Source organism: Aulonocara sp. 'chitande type north' Nkhata Bay, linkage group LG13 (genome assembly GCF_057382095.1).
Source record: "Aulonocara sp. 'chitande type north' Nkhata Bay isolate Kocher_YH1m ecotype deep benthic linkage group LG13, A_spYH_male_GT1.1, whole genome shotgun sequence".
NCBI classification, from domain to species: Eukaryota; Metazoa; Chordata; class Actinopteri; order Cichliformes; family Cichlidae; genus Aulonocara; species Aulonocara sp. 'chitande type north' Nkhata Bay.
Genome location: NC_141356.1, coordinates 24,971,582 through 24,992,421, shown reverse-complemented (window position 1 = coordinate 24,992,421; position 20,840 = coordinate 24,971,582). Strand labels below are relative to the sequence as shown.

At 41.6% G+C, this 20,840-nt stretch overlaps 1 protein-coding gene across 16 annotated transcripts in view; it reads left to right on the top strand.

Moving 5' to 3' along the window:
• The first annotated feature begins 2,348 nt into the window (after window positions 1–2,348).
• Window positions 2,349–20,840, top strand: part of kcnma1a (potassium large conductance calcium-activated channel, subfamily M, alpha member 1a) — a 150,921-nt gene continuing 132,429 nt past the window's right edge. For 4 of the 16 annotated variants that reach the window (XM_086259353.1, XM_086259359.1, XM_086259362.1 and 1 more), the window contains exon 1: window positions 2,375–3,575. In XM_086259353.1, coding sequence (XP_086115479.1) covers window positions 3,285–3,575 — 291 coding nt within the window. In that variant the 5' untranslated portion in view covers window positions 2,375–3,284. Of the gene's footprint in view, window positions 3,576–20,840 lie in introns of all 16 variants that reach the window. The other 12 variants (XM_086259355.1, XM_086259352.1, XM_086259360.1 and 9 more) reach the window with 11 other exon arrangements.

Below are 20,840 nucleotides of genomic sequence, written 5' to 3'. Positions count from 1 at the left end.
TTGGAAAACAAGGTGTTCCTTACAAAAATGAACAAATAGTCCAGATCTATATAAGATATGAGAATCATGTTCCATGCAGCTGGAATTCTGCAGCTACTGTAGTCTGATACCTCTGAGCTCTTCATCCGGGTTCATGTGGCCCTCTAACCAATAATATCACAGCGAGTGACCACCCTACAGCTGCCTGTTGGATTCCTTGAGGCAAGAGAGCGCCCAGTGTCTCAAAAAACATCCAGCACTGATTCTGCATAATCAGCAATATAATTTCCCTAGGGATTAATAAAGTATTCTGATTCTGATATCAGGCCATGTGCTGTAGTTGTACAATGGTGAGAATAAACATGGCAGTGAAAATGCTCTCCGGAGAATGTTGTTCGAGATGTTGGCCTCAAATTACTCCCTAAATCTGATAGACTTTTATGTGCAGCTCTACTATGCAGTGCCCAAGATCTTTATGTCCTCCAAGTCTCCTCGTGCCTGTTTTAGAAAGGAGTATGGTCTCCAACCTTCCTGCTGGGGTGTCTGTTTCAAGACAGCTGCTGACAGCTCAACTGAACACGATAAGTCTGAAGTCTGACAGCGAAGGATCTTTGTAGTCCGCACTGGTGAGCCGTGGCCTTTCCAGGCTCACGTCACATCTCGTTGTTGAAGTGAGATGGCATGTTTTACGCTCGGTGGGATGGATTTGTTCGATTGGCCGTCTTTTGGTTCTCCGGCATGTTGACTTCAGCATCTCCAAAATGTCCTGCAGATTACCACCTGACTGCTTTAATGCCAATCCCATCGTCTGTCCGCCTCGTCATCCTTGAGTGAAAGTTCTGCTGGCCCACAGGAACCACTCACCCAACAGCTGGCCTTTCATCAGGAAAGACCAGTTGAAGCTCCCTCTAACAGTATAACCCTCAGCACTATTTATTATGGGACATGTGCTATGGGTGCTTTCTTTTTTTTCATGAGATTTGACAACCAGGTATTATAAAATGAGCATTAATACATATTTTCATCTGAAGGCATTTGAAATCTTATTAAAAGTTATTATCATTTCACCAGTCTACCCTGAGTTCAAGCAACATTTTTGCTTCCTGGCAGTGCATCATGATGGCAGACCTAATGTGGGGCAGCATCATTTGCCTTTAATGGGACAGTTCACTGTTTTACCAGCAGGAGGACGACTTCAGAGCTGTGGATTAATGCCTGTACTTGAACAGTTATGTCCCAGGCTGAGGACTTGCTGATCAAATCTTGCTTGAATAAAGGTGTGCTTTAACATTTGTCCTGTCTGATTCTCACCAAACTTGGTGTAAATAAAGGAAGGAAATAGGAAATCACAAGATTAAGAAAAAACAACAACAACAAAAAAACTTGGAGGTTGCTACTCTTTTTCTTTTACTCTTATTAAATATGTGAACCAAAGGTGGGTAGAGTGTTGTTCTGCAAGGCGCTTCTGCAGACAGTCATAACTCTGCAGTGCTGTCATTTACAGACAGCTTTGTCTTCAGTGTTTTACACCAGTTTAACAGATTTGTAGCATTTACAGGTGCTTTTGTTTTTGAAACACTGATATTTCCAGTTTACCACACGTCTTCTTCATATGCATCGGCATGTTTACCTTTTCAAACAATCTGTGCTTGACATTAGGTCTCATACCACCAGGCTTCATGGGGGATTTGTATGGTGAAACTCATTCCCTAAAATGACTGGCTTAGAGCAACACTTGTTAATATTCCTTTCCTTGATCTTTGCTAATCCGGGCATTGCAATCATCGCAGTCCAGAAGAAACCTTTGGCTGAGCTGTCAGCTAAAGTTAAGTATTAAGAAAGACATTTTGATGGGACTTCATTGCAAACGATCTCTAAGAAGTCTGGAGCCTTGTGACACAGGTGGCTGTGTGCACCTGCCTGTCTGCTGCTCATTAGAGAGGTCAGTGGTTATTCAGGGCCCTAAACCAGCTGTATCCACATATCCTTTGCTCTGGCTGGTTACTTGAGGGCAGCCATAAACTACTGCTAGTCATAGCTTGCCGTCATCACCAATCCACACCTGTTTTTGACCCAATATGTGAGCTAAAAGCCTAAGCATATTACAGTAATTGGGAGGGGCATTTATCCTGTGGCCCAAGTTCAGTTTTTTAAATGGGAACCATGCATAGATGAAAATCCACAGACTCAGTAATTGAAAAAGGAGCACTATCCTTAATGAACACTCATTACAATAATATCCATACAGGCTGTTTTATGCTGCCTTGTATAAGAACCCAGTGGGGATGGGGTGGGAGTGGTTATCGTTTTTTTTTTATGTTAATCAGGATACTGAAGTTTGTGGCTGATCAACACAGTCCCTTTGTTAAAATCCCTGCTTGTTTTGCGACGTGCGTCACTGGCGTGCAATAAAGACGCAAAGGCGCAACTGTAGCCCACTTCTTCTTTATACGTCCGAGCAGCGGACTCCGGTCGGTACTTGGAATAAACGGTATTTCTGCCCTCTGTCCGTCTTTATTATTAGCGCTTCGCTCCGCCCTCCTACCTGTAAATCTCCCCGCTCTCCTCTGGAGCGGATCTGACAGGCGCTCTCAGCTGGCCGCTCCGTGCCAGGGCTGCAGGGGACCGAATGGAGACAGCGATAACCACCCGAGCGCCAGCCCTTTTACGCAGAATTGACAACGAAAACGCCCGCAAGAAAACAGTCTTGTTCTCTGCAGTGACAGCTACACACCTCTAGAATTAAATTCGATTCATGTGCACTTTCTCCCCAGCTTTTCCAACCTTTTTTTTCTTTTCCAGTCCGCTCACATTCGATTAACGCTTCAAGAAAATGAAATCGATTCTCCGCCTGTGAATCGACAGGATACCTGAATGGAAGACGGCTAGAGGTCGACTCGCTGAGATTGGGCTGCAACAATTTTCCCCGGCGCTGTGTTTACATTAACCGAAATATCAGTGGCAGCCTCGACGGCTGCAAACGATGCCGTCTCTGCCATGGCATATTGCGTGAAAGAGCCAGAGAACCCCCTCGGAAGGAGAAGCGCCTAAGATTCGTCATTATTGCGGATTTAAATGCCTCTCGCCAAAGGCCACCGACCCGCTGTTTTGGATAGGTTCGCGTGTGCCGTGTCTCCTTCTGTCACGAACAAACAATTCACAGGCTTGTGAAAAACGGAAAGAGACTTTATCGGGTGGGTTAACATAATCTACAGCAAAGAGGGAGATTTGTTTTTATTTTTCCCAAGCAATATGGCTGGTGAGTGGGGCTGGGGACGCTGGCACAGGCTCTCCAAGGCTCCTAAATGCTAGCTGAGGCAGATGGCACGGTTCCCCATGGAAGCGACAGCTCTATGAGGACAAGCAATATCAATAATAACATAAATCCGGACTCTTCGATCTTAATATCGAGGATGGCAGACGTTGTCATCCCGTACTCGTCCGAGGTGCCCTGCGACAATAATGGCCAGCGCATGTGGTGGGCATTCCTCGCCTCCTCCATGGTGACGTTTTTTGGGGGTCTCTTCATCATTCTGCTATGGAGGACCCTCAAATATCTGTGGACTGTTTGCTGTCACTGCAACATTAAAAACAAGGTATGTCTGCTGGCCCATCAACAGTCTTTCTTTCTGAATTTGCTCGTACATAATCACTGATGCACATGCTATACACATCCTTGTGTATTTCTATGGCACTGACCTGACTTCTTGTTCTATAATGGCTTTCATAACGCAAGCTGCATTTCCCTTGGCTGAATCTGATGGTTTCCTTTTTATGTACATCTTCTGCACACCCCGGAGTGCTGTGCCGATTGAAGCGCCTTTAGAATGAATTCAGCATGATTGTTATTGTCCTTTGGCTGTTTACTACCTCCCACTCCTGAATGAAGGGGGTGATGTTGCATGACAGCTATGGGTGGGATGAGAGGAGAGCAGTTCCTTCATTTTATTTAGCTTTAGCAAAACACAAAAGTATCCTCATGCCATGTCAGCTGCTAAGTTCTCAGGTGAAAGTGTGGATTTCACATGGCATGCACTAGTTTTATGTAACCACGCATATGATCCTGCACTCCTAATGAAGTCCACTGGGACTTCTCATGGACATTAAGATTGAGATAGCGTGCCCTCTTCAATTTTGGATCCTTTCCCCCCTGCATTTATCCTCCTAAATGTTTACACTAGGTGTTTGTGCTGCACATCAAATATTTTCGTGGCATGATGAAGGTAACCTGTCTGCAGGACTAATATAGAAACGGTATAATAAGGGTGACTGCCCATTACTTTGCTGGGGGTAGATGAATCATGGCTGATTCACATTTGTATTAAAGGCAGCTTCATACGTGACTCACACACTTGTGTATAGTCCAAGTGGTCCCCTGAACAGAGGGGTGTTTTAAAAGTAATTCTCAGAGTGTGCAAAACACGGCTTACAGTATTTTATTTTACGATGCTTACTTGCCATGGGAGATATGTTAATATTAATCCAAAGAACAAATACAAGAAAGCAAGTGCAGTCATGCTGCCGATCTGTCTTCAGCGGTTTTATAGAATTTGGGGGGAAAGAGGATGTTTTTGTGTTGATGGACAGATAGAACAGAGAGTGAGAGTGATATCCTTTGTCCTTGATATTCAAATGAATGACCCTTCTCACTCCCACTGCTCTGCTATCATGTGTTTTTGGTGGACTTGACCCTTTCCTGCCTGTATCTCTTTCTTATAAGGACTGGTATAAAATGGGACATAAAGAGCTGCACCCTTAAATTCAATTAATGTTTATTTATTTTTTTTAAATATAGAGCCAAATCACAATCACAATACTGTTGGGTTTCTATTTATTTGGAAGCAAATTCCAATAATCAAATGTCTGATGAGCAAGGGCTTTACGGGGGTGGAAAGGAAGAACTCCCTTTTAACAGGAAGATCTCACTTGTGGAACCAGGCTCAGGAAGAGAAAAGTGTGTTTTACTCCTATCTGCTCCAAGGGAGAGAGAGGACAAAAATGTAATGATATGCGTCAGTGGTAAATAAATCAATGCTCAGTGTCTCACAGGAGTTGGAACCTATTACAGCATATCTATAGGATGTCTCAAAGACAACCGATCCAGCCTTAAATATGTGCTTTATCAAAAAGGAAAGTTTTAATCCTAATCTTAAAAGGTGTCTGTCTCCCAAGTCCAAACTTGGAGCTGGTTCCGCAGAAGAGGGACCTGAAAGCTGACGGCTCTACCTCCCATTCTACTTTAGGAATCACAAGCAAGCCAGCAGTCTGAGAGCGGTGTGCTCCATTAGGATAATATACTGCTATGAGGTCTTTAAAATATGATGGGTTCTGATTCTTAAAAATTTTGTATGTGGAGAGAAGGAGTTTAAATTTGATTCTGCATTTAACAGGGAGCCAATGAAGAGAAGTCAATATGTGGAAAAAATATGCTCTCTTTGTAGTTGCTGTCAGTACTCTAACTACAGTGCTTTGGATTAACTGAAGGCTTTTCAGGCAACTTTTAGAATAATCTGATAATAGTGAATAACAGTAGTTTACCTTAGAAGTAACAAATGCATGAAATAGGTTTTCAGCATCACCTCAAGACAGGATATTTCTAATTTTAGAGCTATTGCGATGGTGAAAGGAAGCATTTTTAAATATTTGTTTAATGTGAACATTGAATAACATATTCTGATCAAAAATGACTCAGATTCCTCACACTGTTACTGGAGGTTACTGCCATCCACGATACGTGAAACACCATGTTTCTAAGATGTTTAGTTCCAAATATAATAACCAGTTATGTCTGACTTGAGAAGACAATTGGAGCTCATCCAGATGTTTGTCTTTAAGACACACCTGTTGTTTAACAGGTGTTAAAACAACTGGCTTTATAGAGAAATAAATAAAGCAGTGTTTTATAATTTAAATAGTATTGGTCCCAGTACAGAACCCTGTGGAACTCCATGACTAACTTTTTGTTTTTTACATAAACAAATTGGAGTCTACCAGATAGATATGATTCAAACCATTATAGTGTAGTTCCTTTAATACCTATAATGCATTCTAGTCTCTGTATTAAAATGATATGATCAGCTGTATTGAATCCTACACTGAGGTTTAACAACACGAGCATAGAGATGAGTTCACTGTCAAAGGCAATCAGATCATTTATAACCTTCACTAGTGCTGTTTCTATGCTACCATGTACTTTAAATCTTGACTAAAACTCTTCAAATATACCATTCCTCTGCAAATAATCTGTTTACTGTTTCCACTCTTTCAAGGATTTTAGAAATAAGAGGAAGATTGTAGAATGTTCTATAGTTAGCTGAGACGGTTTAATTACAGCCACCTTGAAAGCCTGTGGTTCGTATCCTGTTAATAGAAATACATTTTCTACACCAGTATTAGCTGTCAGGATTCTGTCATTTAGTTGTGCTCATGGATCCTGGTGTAAGAAATGGCATCAAACCATATGTCTTCCCTCATACTTCTCATCATCCCGCTGAGAAAGTGATGAAAACAAACCATGCAAATATAATTAGGTATCCATCTTGTGACTGTTAGTCGGTATCTGTTTGCATCTTATATCTTGCAAATGAGGAGAAATAGCAAAAAATGAGAGCGTGTATCTTAGTTAGTGCTCGTACTTTCCCTTTGTTTTTGTGTTGCTGTGTGTGGAAGGCAGAGTCATCCCGTTAGGTGACTTTGATAGGCTTGACACTTGGCTGCTGAGGGAAAAGGCTTGTTAGGGGTATTAAGAAGGGGAAACTGGATCTGTGTTCAGCTGACTAGTGCAGCAGGCTAAGTTGGCATATGTCAGAAACAGGATGCATAGCTGGCGTGGTGGCGGTGGTCAGCTTTCTGTGGCGGTACTGGGAACCTGGAATCACGGGCAAGGAAACAGAGGTGGAAACTCTGAGAGAGACACAGGAGGAAATGGAAACGGGGGGTTTGAGGGTGACGAAGGGTTTTAGAGGGGGTGTTGTGTTACATACCTTGTGTAGTGTCCTTGTGTGCTCTGCTGTTGATACACAGCTGTATCCTAACTCTTCTCTGTCAGGCTTATAAGATAGAAGTGAAAGATCAAAGGATCGTACTGGAAGTAGGAAAAAGATGAGAAGATGTAGCGAAGTAAAACGTCAAGTGCAGTATTTTGGATTTTTGGAATTGGGGCCATTTCAAGTCTGCAAACCTGCGCTGTGCTGTTCTTAAAACGGCAAAGCTGATAGATGCACCTAAGAGTTGTTGGAAAAATGATCAAAACTCCGTAAACAAGCGATGTTTACAGCATTACCTCTGCCTCTCTAAAACAAGGCAATACGCTTGTATTCCACACTACAGAACAATACTTTATAGGTCTGGTTCTTCCTCCTATGTGGACTGAAAAAAAAAAAGCCCAACATAAGATAATAATAATAAAAAAAAGCTATTGATGTTTCTGGCATTGTTTCTGGCATTGTGCTGTAATGGCTATATTTATGGAATCATTTATCTGCCAGGCATTTCAGATTGCCCAAATGCCATTTTTAAACCACATATTTACTACATTTCTAATTTGATTTGCTTCAAGTTATCCTGTAAACAGCCGTTCTCTCGCTGCCTGGGTGAGCTTGATTATTCAATTCCCTTTTTACAGTAAAGACTTCACACAGTCTAAATAAGGGGTTTCCTAAGAAGGGAAAGTCTCACTCAAGAAAATTATAATGAATATGTATGACTGAGGGGAAATGTAAGCATACCCACTCAGAGGTACTGAAGTGGAGTACACTAAGGCCACGCTGACAGGCTTGTTAATATATAAGCCTGCTCTTTATTTTCCTCATGTAGAGTCCTGGACCGTTTTTTGTGGTGTGATGCTTCAATGCAGTATGGTTATCTAATGGTCTAGTTATCTACTCTGCATCATGCCACCTCCAGGAGTTCTTATATGACGCCTGTGTTATTTTGAATGTGTGAGGAGGAGGAGGCGTATAGAGGCTTTGCATTTGTGGCACCACTTTCTATTCAAGCATGAATGGCGCCATTGTCCTCTGTAGAAAGTGGCTCAGTGAAAACTCTGAGAAATCCTCGATCAGGTCTGTTCTACAGGTGAGAAGCAAATAAAATTATTCGAATGAAGTTTATGAAATAATCAAAATATTTATCGATTGATTTTGTGGTTATGGGCATAAATTTTCCTGTCTTTGAACAATTGTTGCTTCAGTCTGAGGGCAGGTTCCAAATGTGTCTCTTTTTATTTACGATCATAGTGTACTCTTTCCAGCTCCAGCAACCTAGGTCTGCATTTAAGAGGCAGAACATGGGGGCAGTATAAGTCATTCGCCATTCTTTTACAGAGTACAGTTTAAAACCCCATCTGTGACTAATGCATTTTGCACTTTGTTTGCTATTATTTTAACACTCGGGTTATGTTTTTATTTGCTGTTTGGATAGATTTAAGTGTAAGGGTGCACAGTGAGGCTCTAAATCGACCTGGTCACACTTTGAAAATAACTGTGTTTGCCTTAAAGTCCAGATACCAAATGCTTCAAAGCTCTTTTTTGTAGATTGTCTCCATGACCTCTGCAGGAGTCTCGTAACCATACAAGTGCAGACACAAAGCATATACTGTCACTGTTGGTCTGTTTACACAATCAGAACATTTAAAATTTTTAAAAATCTTTTCCCATGAGGTCAACTTTACTGTTAAACTGCTACTTCATTTACACAAGACTCCACAGATGTTCAGAAGAAACCTGGCGATGGACTTTGAGATGTAGAAACAGGCTTCTGTTACAATGCGGTTTCACATCAGCTACACACCGGTATGAACTGACAGTACACAGCTGCTGTACGAGCAACAAAAGAGTGAACTGTCACGTACTTCAGTCCAAGCACCACACCACCCATTGTATCTCTGTGTTTTGATGAGACATATACACCAAATGAGGCTAAAAAAATACACCTCCCACCTCACCTCAGTACAACAGCTGATGCAGCTACCTTCAGCCTCCCCCTCATCCCCCTAAGGTGCAACATGCAGAGTTTTATGTTCACTTTAGAGCCAACAGCCATCAGGACTGTGCAATTGTTTCTGTCTAAACAGCCCAACGAGAACAGCGATGGAGCAGTGCTCCTCGCTCTGCATGTACACTCGACTCTGTATTTGCTTTGCTGTATCCAAATCTGATATATTTGCATGCTTTTTTTGTCCTGGGTCTACACTCTATATTTGTCTTTGTAGTAATGATGACAAATATTATACACTATCAGAATCAGAATCAGAATACTTTATTGATCCCTGGGGGAAATTATTTTTTGTTACAGTGCTCCATTTTAAACCAACATTAAGACAAGACAGACAATACGCTAACTAACTAACACTATTGTTTACTCATTAAATTACACAGCAAATATAGCTGTTTTACATTTGCGGTCTGACACATAAAATTTGTTTGACCCTCTCCGTCACCAGTGTTACATTTTTCTCTATAAATATAAATTCTGCTTTATGTGATACGGCATTTGCAAAAATCTTGAGTCACCTGCTATTTCTTTAAATTTTGTCAAATTTTCTTGCAAAATCTTTCATATGTAATGCTGCTATTTTAAAGGTCGTCCCAATTATAGGAAATTGTAATACTGATGAATTACGTGTTGAAGTTAAATACTGTGCAAGTGTTGGGTTCAGCCCTAATTTATATATATTTTTATATTTTGTTTTCAAGGAGCAGTTCTTCAGACTTTCTGAAGCGCTTTCAAAGTTTGGACATTGGCTGCTTTTTCAGTCATCTTTAGTCCACTCGATGTACCTGGCCATCTTCAGAGGAATGTATTTTTTCATTTGTTAAGCCTCTTAATACTGACCTCTGAATCGTTCACACATAAAACAACGCACCGATGGACCAGTGTTGTCTACACATAACAGACGACTTTGTAAAAAACCAAATGCAAATCTTTTCATGCATTTTGTAACTAGCACACTGTAACACAAACACTTTAGTTGAACCTTAAAAAAGCCAAAGATAAAACAGTTTGCGAGGCATAAAATAGCATTTTTCTTTCCACTTATTTTTAAACCAACAAGATGATTCCCAAAGAGATGCTATGTGCTATTACCCAAAACTTGGCATATGTTGGCATGGTGTGCAGTGTGTCCTTGAAAAAAGTGAGGAAACTAGATAAGTGGAGGACAAAAAAGTATTGTCAATGACAATGATTGGCAATGACTTTATTTTTCAGAATCACAATAAAAGTGCTCCACTGTGTGTTTTTTCTATCAGTCATGGATTGGCCTCCCCAGGGTCCAGACTTCAACATTATAGAAGCAGTGTAGGACCATTTTGAGAGAGAAAGGAGCAAAAGGTAGCCAACAACAGCCAAAGAAGAGCTGTGAAGAAGCCTGAAGAACTATTCCTGAAAACTACTTAGGGAAGCTTTCTTGTAATTTCTTTAAGAGTTTAGACCAGGGGTGGGCAATCTCAGTCCACGAGGGCTGGTGTCCCTGCAGGTTTTAGATCTCACCTTGGGTCAACACACCTGAATCACATGATTAGTTCGTTACCAGGCCTCTGGAGAACTTCAGGACATGTTGAGGAGCTAATTTAGCCATTTAAATCAGCTGTGTTGGTTCGAGGACACATCTAAAACCTGCAAGGACACCGGCCCTCGTGGACTGAGATTGCCCATCCCTGGTTTAGACTGTATTGTAGTAAAAAGGTGGTCATAGCATATATTGATTTTCAAGCTCATAAGAATTGCCCAAACAGTTTATGCCTCATATACCGCATTGTACTTCCATGTATGTTTACATGTTTCAATAAATAACTGCACCACTTTCCTAGCAAATTGTAATGAATGGCTCAAGACTCTTGTACAGGACTGTACAATGATTCAAATTTTAGCCTATTGTAGTTTCTTTTTTTAAATTCCTTGATATCAAAATCCTAACCTTCAGCAGGAGTAATAAATTAAAATAATTACATTTAATTTAAAATAGCCCATTTATCGTTGAAACCTTGAATTAAGCATGTGCTGTTTCTGATGTTTGCAACAGACAAGTGTCAACAGGGCAATCACAAGGCTATTAAAGGTTTGTTTTCCTCAATGGGAGTTTGATGTGTTGGCCAGACTGTGCTTGTGCATTTTCACTAATAAAGTTAAGGTTGAGAACGTATTTGGTCCTGAGGCTCCATCTTCTCTGACCCGTGTCAGTGTGTGGTTTAAGTTTTCGTGGTAAAAACATGATCAGAGTCTTAATAACTAACACTTGGTTGTTTAACGGTGGAACGGCAAATCTGTATTGTTTAAATCTGCTTTCAAACTGCGAGGAGAAATCAATCCAATGAGCCTCTCTAATGAAATATGGCAACCCTGGTGGATTTTAAATCATCCCAATGCATTTTCCATAATTGAAGATTGTTATTGATTTTTATGCACTAAGGCTTAGCTTTCATTCTAAGGAATTGATGAAAGATGAGTCCGAACCCCACCTCAGTGTTTCCGTGTCTTTGGCAACATTTCCCCGTATCACAAGGAAAAAAATATTCCACGGCAGAGGAAATGCACTCTTCTGCTGGTGCACTCTTCGGTGCGCCTTTAAGCAGAATAGATTGTTGAGGTGCCTGCAGAGAGGAACTGTTGTGAGCCTGTGTATCCCTTGCTCTTGGCAACAGACCAGCTGCATTTTGCCAGAACAGCATAGTGCACACACCCTGCCATCAGCTGTCGCTCTCACTAACCCCGGCCTAACTTGGCCCAACTTGGTCCCCTTCAACCCAAAGCTTATGAAAATCCAGAACTAATTGAAAAAATACATGAAAAAAACAAACCCTTTCCTAAAGAGCTGTATATCTGCACACATGCACAAGTGCACTGAAAGCATGCGTGTAGGTGGACTATGTTCTTGTGGCAAGTAGCTGAATTGCACGCGTCTTGTCATGTGTTGTTGACACTTGCGGGAGAGAGAGCATGCCTCACAGCTGTCCCAGGGCAGAGCGTGACCAGTTTCCACTCCAGCTCACATGCCTATTCCCAGCCCTTCTTTTCATAATCATTAGCTGGCTACTTATTTAATTTGAATTCTTTGTTCAGTCTATAAGAAGTCAGAAAAATGCTTCAAATTGGCAATATTTTCCAGAGCAAGGATGACCTCTTCAAAAAAATATCCAGTCAGCTATGTTAAGAAGGAAAGCAGAAATTTTCCTTCATAGCTCACTTAAAACCCATTAATCTATTTTTAAGATCCAGCCAAAAAGAAAAAGACATAAGCTGTGTGGAGTTTAGTAAAAATGTCTCACAATTTTAATGTGCTTTTAGATTCTGAGCAGATGGAGAAATAGATGTTGTACTTGAGCAGCACACACTAGATTTAACAAGCTTTTACAAACTGGCTATGTTCGGTATCACTGATTAACCTTCTTTTCTCATACTCCTCTAATGTGGAACATGTGACTCATGAGTTATTATCTAGTGAAGATCCTCCCTGGGCCTGAAATGATGGCCATCTAGGGACAACTGTAGTTTGCCACAGGGATATATGTTAATCCACAGACAAGAAGTGGCCATATATCAGGCTGGACTATGTATATCATGGGATAGACAGAGGTCCCCCGCCCCCCTACACCCAGGGCCGCCACTATGCTACCCTGCTGTCAGGCTGTTATGTCTTCTTTGGCCAGTCTCTGAACTATTAAAAGGACATCCGTGCCCCAGGAAGCATTCAAAGGTTGAAAGGTTAGAGGGGCAATGCGTACCTGGCTCCACAAGGGCGAAGAGCATTGGGATGATATTTCTAACATTTTCAAAGTGTGTGCGATACTGTCTTAAGCCACCTTATCCTCCTCCAGTCAAACTGGCAGTGGAAACGCATTTGCATATATCTCTGCTGGTTGAGACCTAAGCTGGCATGGGAGGCCTGCAGGAGGGAGATAGCTAGCTAGTACCTGGCTGTCCTGCTGGTTTACAGCTTATGGTTTCTAGTGTTTAACGACTTCTCTTTTTCAGCTGTAGTCAAACGGCTCAATGTCAGAGTTTGCATTGGTTGGGTCTGCACGACCTATAGTCAAGTCGTAGAAGTCAACGTTTAAAGCTTTTTTTATGCCTGACAATTTTTCACCTGAAAGGTTGAGCTGGTTTTTATATTTGGACGTTCATAGAGGGATAGCGGCATATAATCATCCCTCGTGCAGCATGTATTGGATTTAGTTTTTCTTTTATAGCTTAATTTAAAAAGTCACTTACATGTTTGTATGTTTCTTAGCAGTGGTAAAAAAGGAACTGTCTCAGAATGTTTTTGACTGTTTAAACTATGAAATATACTCGGATGTTCTATGTTTGCCATACAGAGCTATTAAAGTACTAGAAACAGCCTAACCTTGCATGTCGTTGCATGGAATCACAGCAGCCAGACAGACCAGCACATTCACCGCCATGGGACTCGCATTTTCTGGTGCTGATTATCAGGCAGAGCCAGCCATTTCCTAGCCTCCCCCTCATCTTCGTTCCACTCCCCTTAGCCCACCACCCACCTCGGATATCAACAATGCCAGTGGTGCACTGACACATGGACATCAAAACATGGTTAACGTTATAATTGGTGCTTTGAGCTGTGAGCGGTGATGCACAGAGAGCGATAGAGAGAGGGAGTGCGCAGAGGACATGGCAGTGACCTTCACAGATCCCAGCAGGCGGTGATTCTGCTTTAGAGATCCAATCTTTCTCTCTCGCTCTCTCTTGCTCTCTCTCTTAGCAACAGAAATGACTCTGTGAGGCCGAATCTGTGGGTGAGCACAGAAGCAAAACTTCCATTTTCTGAGAAGGTTGGTAAAGTGTTAGGATTACTCGTCTCCACCACCACCACCACCACAGCCGCTGCCCTCAGCAACCAGTCTCGATTAACCTCCTAGGTAGCCAGGCTAATATGCTAATTGTTTTTCTCCTTGCAGGCTAACAGCAGGATCAGGTTTCTCTGCCTTCATAGCCAGCATGCTACATTGCTTAGCTTGCCCCTCATATGGCAGCAACCCAGTCCGTTTCTATTAGTAAACAGAAGCGTAGACGCGGATTAAAGGGAATATTATTGAAGGGTGAATGCAAACATGAATGACAGCAAAGGGCAGCCTAGTAGCTGAACCTTGTTCAGACAAAGTATGCAGGCCTGCTTCACAATGATTTTACCTCTTGACTTCTTCTGACATTTTCCAGAATGGCTGCGCAGAATGAATAGCCCAGCTGTCAATTACAGTGTTGCTTGATGCTTGCAGAAGTGAAATCCCAGAAGGTCTTGTCTCACTCAGGTTCCGTCTGTTGCCCAGCGTTGCTCTGAATGCTGTGAAATGTATCTAGACATGAACCAAGCGATGCAGACCAATTTCAGAGTGACATGAGCTTTGTAAGATGATCCCCGTAGTGTTGAGCTCCATATGACAGCATGTGTAGACATGATGTACAGATGATGCGCAGAGTGCATGGCTTCGCTGCTGCTCTCATTAAAGATGGATGATAATGCAGAGTTGCCATACTTCTCCCTGACAGCCTCTGCTATTGAGATTAAGCAGCATTGTATATGATGATTGTTAGTCATCTGTTAGCTTTTAATCTGCATTAAGCAGTGTGTTTTCTATCAATTAAAGCCATTTTAAACATGGATCGGTTTAAACTTTAATGACACAAAATGCATACACTATATCTCCTGCTGTAAGGTGCCTTAAACGCTGACGCCCATACACAGAGTTGTATATCTCTAGTAGGTGTCTCCTCTGAAGCTGCTGGTTAGGGCGTCAGCGTCAGATGTAATGCCTCACTCTTTACTCCCATCGTTTTACACAGACTTGGAAAAGCTGCTTGGGGGTATACATTATACATTATGCATATGTGTGACATTGTGGATGAGTCTGTACAAAGTGTTTTATGTGTTGGCAGGGCCAGTTTTCTTTAGGAAACAGTATGGTACTTACAGTTAAAGAAATGTGGCTCTGCTGTAATTATTGACACTCCGCTTGTTCGCTGCTGGCGGGGGCTGGCGGTTCGATTCTTCTGTCTACAATTTGAAGTGTCCTTGGGGAAGATGCAGAGTACTAAGTTGCTCTCAGTGGGCAAACCAGCAACTTGAAATATTATTTGTTGATGAGGAGAAGCAAATGACTAGATAAATGCCTTGTACAGAAAGTGCTGTTGATCATTCACAACAGATTCTGAAAGGCAGGCTGTACATTCACCACCATGGGACAGATCCAGCCATTTCCTGGCCTCCCCGTTAATCATATGTAGGTATGATAAGTAATACATCTATGATTTTCATTTTTATTTAACTATTTATTTCACAAGATAGAATAATGACATGCAAAAACTGCTTCACTGGGATTCGAACCATGGACTTTCTTAGAGTATTAGAGGCCATGTTGTACATGCACTATCAAGTTGGCTATGGCATTGCCAAAGTTGTAAATTAGTAGTGCTACCACAATATTTTTCTCGTTATTAGCATCATTTAGAATGAACATCCTGAATCTTTAGGGGCCGTTTGTGGTCTGTTCTGAAATTTCTATTTCAGTTATGATGTTGTCCACGGGAGCAGCGGGGACTAGTTTTAATATTCAGACTACGTAATTCTATCAGTGTTGCTCATCTAAGACATGACATCCATTGGCCACAGTGACACACTGCAATTGTGCTCCATCTCTGTTGTGTGTTGACAGGGCTTATTAAGCATGATCGTTACCGGTCTCAGTTATTTTACACAAGTAGAGACTTTCAGCACCATGGAGAGCGCAGGAAGGGAGCATGAGCGAGGCTTCTCGTGCTCATACATTCCTGACGGTGTCAGTGCTGGTGAGCACTTAAAAAGTAGTTGTTAGACATTTTTGTGTCTTTTGTTTAAATAATCAAGAACCTTGTTGTTTTGTAATATAAAAATAGAGCTGGGGAAGATGAATGAGCTGATGTTAAATCATCACTTAGCCTTAAAATTTATGTCTAGAAAAGATGCAGAAGTAAATTTTCTCATCTTTCAGTTTGATCAAGTTTCCCTTTTCACACTCAACACATGGAAAGAAAATTCTTCGACAATTTTGCATACAGCTAATTGCTAATGAAAATTTTAACTTAATTTAGACTGATAACCTGTTATGAGCTCTCGGTTGTCTATGGAGCAACTCTCTGTTGCTCACTGCTCTTTACTAAAGAATGAAGTTGGAAAGCTCATGGCCCAAAAGCAGGTTTAATTGGTTCCACAGAAACTAAAAAGGGGTGTGAATAGGTTGTTAATATAGGAGTGTTGGCCTCTCCATCACACTGCATATCAGTGCACGTGAATAACTGATCATACGTAAGTGAGCATCTGTTTCTGTAAAAGTAGATGTTGTGAGTTTGCCGGTCTGAAGAATTTAGGTGTGTGTTAATGCACACAATCTTCTCAGGAGTGGATGTCCCAGGAAATTCAGCCCAAGGTCAGACCATGGAATGCTGCATCTCAGCTGCATCTAGACGCTACAGCCGCTTCTCTCTAAAGAACACGGTGGGGGAGGGGTGATGATTTGAGCTTGTTTGCAGGCACAGGACCTGGGCACTTTGCAGTCATTCAATCGACCATGAACTCCTCTTCATAGCAAAGTATTCCAGAGTCAAACGTGAGGCCATCAAGAGAAGAATCAAAGCGCAATGGGCCAGTCAAAGACCAGACCTGAACTACAATGAAATTCTGTGGTGGGCGGGTCAGAGCTGTGCATAAACAATTGTGTGCAAACTTTAATGAATTGATGTGAAGTGTTTTAGAAGATTGTGCTAAAGGTGGTTCTACAAGCTACCGAGTCATGGGTTGTACTCAGTGTCTCACAGTAATGCACACAGTACTCAGTATTCAAACATTTAGTTAATTAAACAACTGGTGTGCAACTGGTTAACATTTAAAGTACGGTTCTTCATGCATTGCACAACTAGTTTGTTATTGTGCCTTAAAACATCACAGCATTCACATGTTTTTAAAGCTAAAATTTGGTGTATAAGAGCAAAATGATAAGAGAAGAGGTCCAAATTTCTGCAAGTCGTTAGCCGCAGGGATAATGCTATTCTTAGACGCTTACCAGCTAAAAAATTTAAAGTTCATGAAAGTCATGAAAGTGGGGCTAAAGAAAAGGGGTTATTCCCCTGGGAGCATTTCGTCAGCAAATTTCACGGCAATCTGCTTATTAGATTATGCATATTAGATTGCATTATGTGCAAAGCTGACATTTTAGCCTGAGGGTGCCACTGGGAGGAAGCTCACAAATGTTCAGAATCGACACGGTTCATTCTTTGGGGAACAAAAATGCACTCAGTGAATGTCAAGGATCTCCAAACGGTTGTGCAACCGCAGTGTCTAGCCTGCAGAAATCAAGAAGCAGAAATATTAAGGTTGATATGATGCAGTTAGTTTTAGAGTTGTTTAAAAAATGGATGGAAGGTTCTCAAATGTCATTTTTTATTAAGGTGCACCTTAATTCATAGGTGCTCTGTGGTGAATACACGAAGCACAGATGGTGCTAACAGCATTTCTGAATTATTTTGGCTGATCTTAGTCTCTGTTGGAAATATCTCTACTGACACGTCTTGTTGATGATCAGTCAATGTATTTTGTATAACAATGCTCGATAAGCTTATTTCAGCTGATAATTTTGATTATACCAAATACCATTCTGGCGCTTGACACTTTGTCTACAGAAATGTTAATATTTCATCATTATAACTGTTTATTGTTTTGTTTTTTCATCTAGAAGGAACATCACTGCATTGCTTCGAGTTAACTAGAATCTTTTGCTCCTTGAATAAACCAGTAAACGATTGTTTATTGGTTCTTTTATTCATTATCTATAATCTGCAAAATGTTTCTGATCTGTAAATAACATACAGTTATTACTGAAATGTGCATTCCAGGTAAACAGTGGATTTTCAGCAAAAGATTTGAGGGCTAACATGGCAGGGCTGAGAGCTTTTATTTGTGCCAGGAGGAGTGACTTAGTGCATTTGCAGGAGCAGACACTAATGGTCTGAAATCTGTGGAAGGGGCAGGTGTGGGATTGGGGAAAACAGTCCAAGGCAAACCTTTAAATTAGACATTAGACTCACATAAGACTCACACACACACTTCTGAGTGGAATCATCCATTGTTGTTTTGATCATTTTAAGAAGCGGTTATGTTTATAGATTCTCTGAAAGCCATTTTGCTGTTTTGTACATTTTGGCAGTTTTGTGAGATGGTTGAATTCCTCTCTTGGTTTACACCTAACCGCAGTCCGATCCTATGTGGAGACACAAATCCCTTTGGGGTTGCATCAGGATGAGCATCCGGCATAAATATCTGCCAAATCAAACATGCGGCGCTACCCGCTGTGGCGACACCCTTGTGAATAAGGGAGCAGCTGAAAGTAGCCTTAAATAAATCAAATATATGCAGTTTTCCTCAAGGACTGAATATTGACAAATTTAATGCATTATAAGATTTCGCTCTGTACAAGACAGCCGTGTGTAATGGCAGTTACATCAGCCACTTCTGGTTTTCAGATTTCCATCCATGTTTCAGGGATTCTGGGCACAGTAAACACTTCCTGAGGAGCTCCTTTTTTTTTGGAAACACAGTAGACTGTTTGCATCTTTATTTTCCGTCACACAGTAATTTCATTTTTCCCGACAAGAGCCAACTACCTGGCTGAAGACTTGGAGGCTTGGAGCTGCTTGTAAATAATTAAACTCATTTGCTAAATGATGGTTTTAACCTCCGAACTCTAATGACCAAAACGCAGTAATTGATGTGACTACCTCACAATAAAAGCTACCTTTGCAATATGAGCAATAATGGAAAGCACAGTTTTAGACCCTAGGCACACTAGTGGAAAGAATAAGCAAGTGAGCAGCACGCAGTGAGGCTCATGTCAGTGAGATAAAAATGAATGAAATGCACTCCTAGTTTTGTGTGAATCCCTTGAACAATCGGAAGCATTTAAATCCAGCTTGTGAATAGCACTTCATGCTACTACAATGCAAATTGCTATATAGAGAGGTAGTTAAACAGTATAATGAATAATAATGGATAAAACTGTGCACCATAAATTGTAATAAAAACATCTTGTTGTCATATTCATTAACTTCCATTTTTCATCTTCAATAATCTTCCATGTGTCGTTACGCATGCTACAGCTTATCCTGTGCTTTGTGTCCTGATAATTAAGTGACTGCGATGGTCATTCCTGATGAACAGCCCAGGTACCCATGAATGGTTTTGCCTTCCTGTGCTTTTCAAAGCGATGCAATAGGAGACAGCTGAGCTTAGCAGCTGCTCTGCTGCACATTGTCTCAAGTGAACATGAGCAACAGAAGTACTCTGGCAAGTGTTCAGAATGCCACAGGCTTTCACCTTCTTTCCCTTTATTCATCTGTCCTCTTTAGTTTGATCTGCTGTTGACCTTGTTCTTGCTTATCCTTATTAGTTTCCATACGTTGGGCTTTCCCTCTGTTTGCATGTTCTCTGCTCCCCTTGCGTCGGCCGCCATCTCCCTTTCTCCTGTCCTAAAGCATCGTCATCGGTCATTGTCCTTCGGGTCTCCCTGATGTTTCCCCAAAGGAGCCACGGTTTGTGAATTTTGTAGCCAGGCAAGACTGGTCTCTGGGAAGCCGTTGTTGCTCAATTGGTTCCCTGCCCTGGGGGGGTATAAACAGATCGTAACTCAAATCACAGATGACACGTGAAAACATACCAGTGTTAAAATATTAGGAAAGACTTTCCTTCACCAGTCACTTGCAATTAAAGAGTATGACAGGAGAGGGTTGAAGTGGAGAAACAGTCAGCAGGAAGGGAGAAAACAGACGTCTGCTGTCCGTTTTTAACAATTTGTGAGAATAACTCCTCTGCCTTCTTTTTATTTCATTGTGATTTTGCATTCAAACTTAAGGACTTAACCTTTGCTCCCGGGATTAGAAATGGAAACCAGTTTCCAGTTTGTGTGCGACTAGAGAACGAGCTTTTCACCTGTCCCAAAAGGGGTCAGAGTCAAAGTTGACAAGGGTCGCTGGAGAAATTAGCCTAAGTGTTCTCACATGTCAGTCCAGGCAGTGAACGGTACAGAGGCGAGCTGACTTTTAAGGTGAAACCCTACCTATGCGAGTTGTTTCCTCCTCCCGTGGGACCAGTTCTGGCCTGCTAACATGGCTGCTCTGTAATTACTCTGACACGCAGCCTCTGACCATCGCTGCCACGCTCCCCGTCGATCAAAGCACCCCATTCTTGGCGAGGTGTGCGTGTGGGTGTGAGAAATACAGGGTTTATGCGATTTAAAAATGCATGCTAGGCGATAAGAACAAAGACACACGAGTTGGGAAATACATCTCCTTGTTATAAATAGATAAAGAGGATCTGTCTTAGCCTTGTTCAACCTTCCAGAGTCTAGTCATTACGTCCATTTCCACGCACTGGTCCAATAAAGAAAAAGAGCTTCTTTGTTATACTTGAGATGAGGACATTCTGCACTTTCAAACGATGACAAAAAAAATTTCATTAAAACATTATGAAGTCATCAATGTAATTCCGAGATAGCTCGAGTTTTAGCAGTCTGTTCAGAGGCATGAAATATAGAGAGGGGACTTGGAACAGCAGTCGGAAGCCAGTGGGCAGAATGGCAGCAGCTGTGATATATAGAGACTGTGCTGGATAATATGATTTACTGCTCTCTCAAGGCCTGCCTTGGCCCTGCTGTTTTTACTCACACATAAAGTAAACACACATATAAAACACACAAGCGTGCGCGCTTGCACGCCATTAGCAGTATCGAGAATCTGACATTTAAGCACTGTATGCCGTGCAGGTGGTGGTTTTGTTTTTCCGTGCAGCCTCTGTGTCATAGCAGAGCAGTTAGGGCACAGTGGGG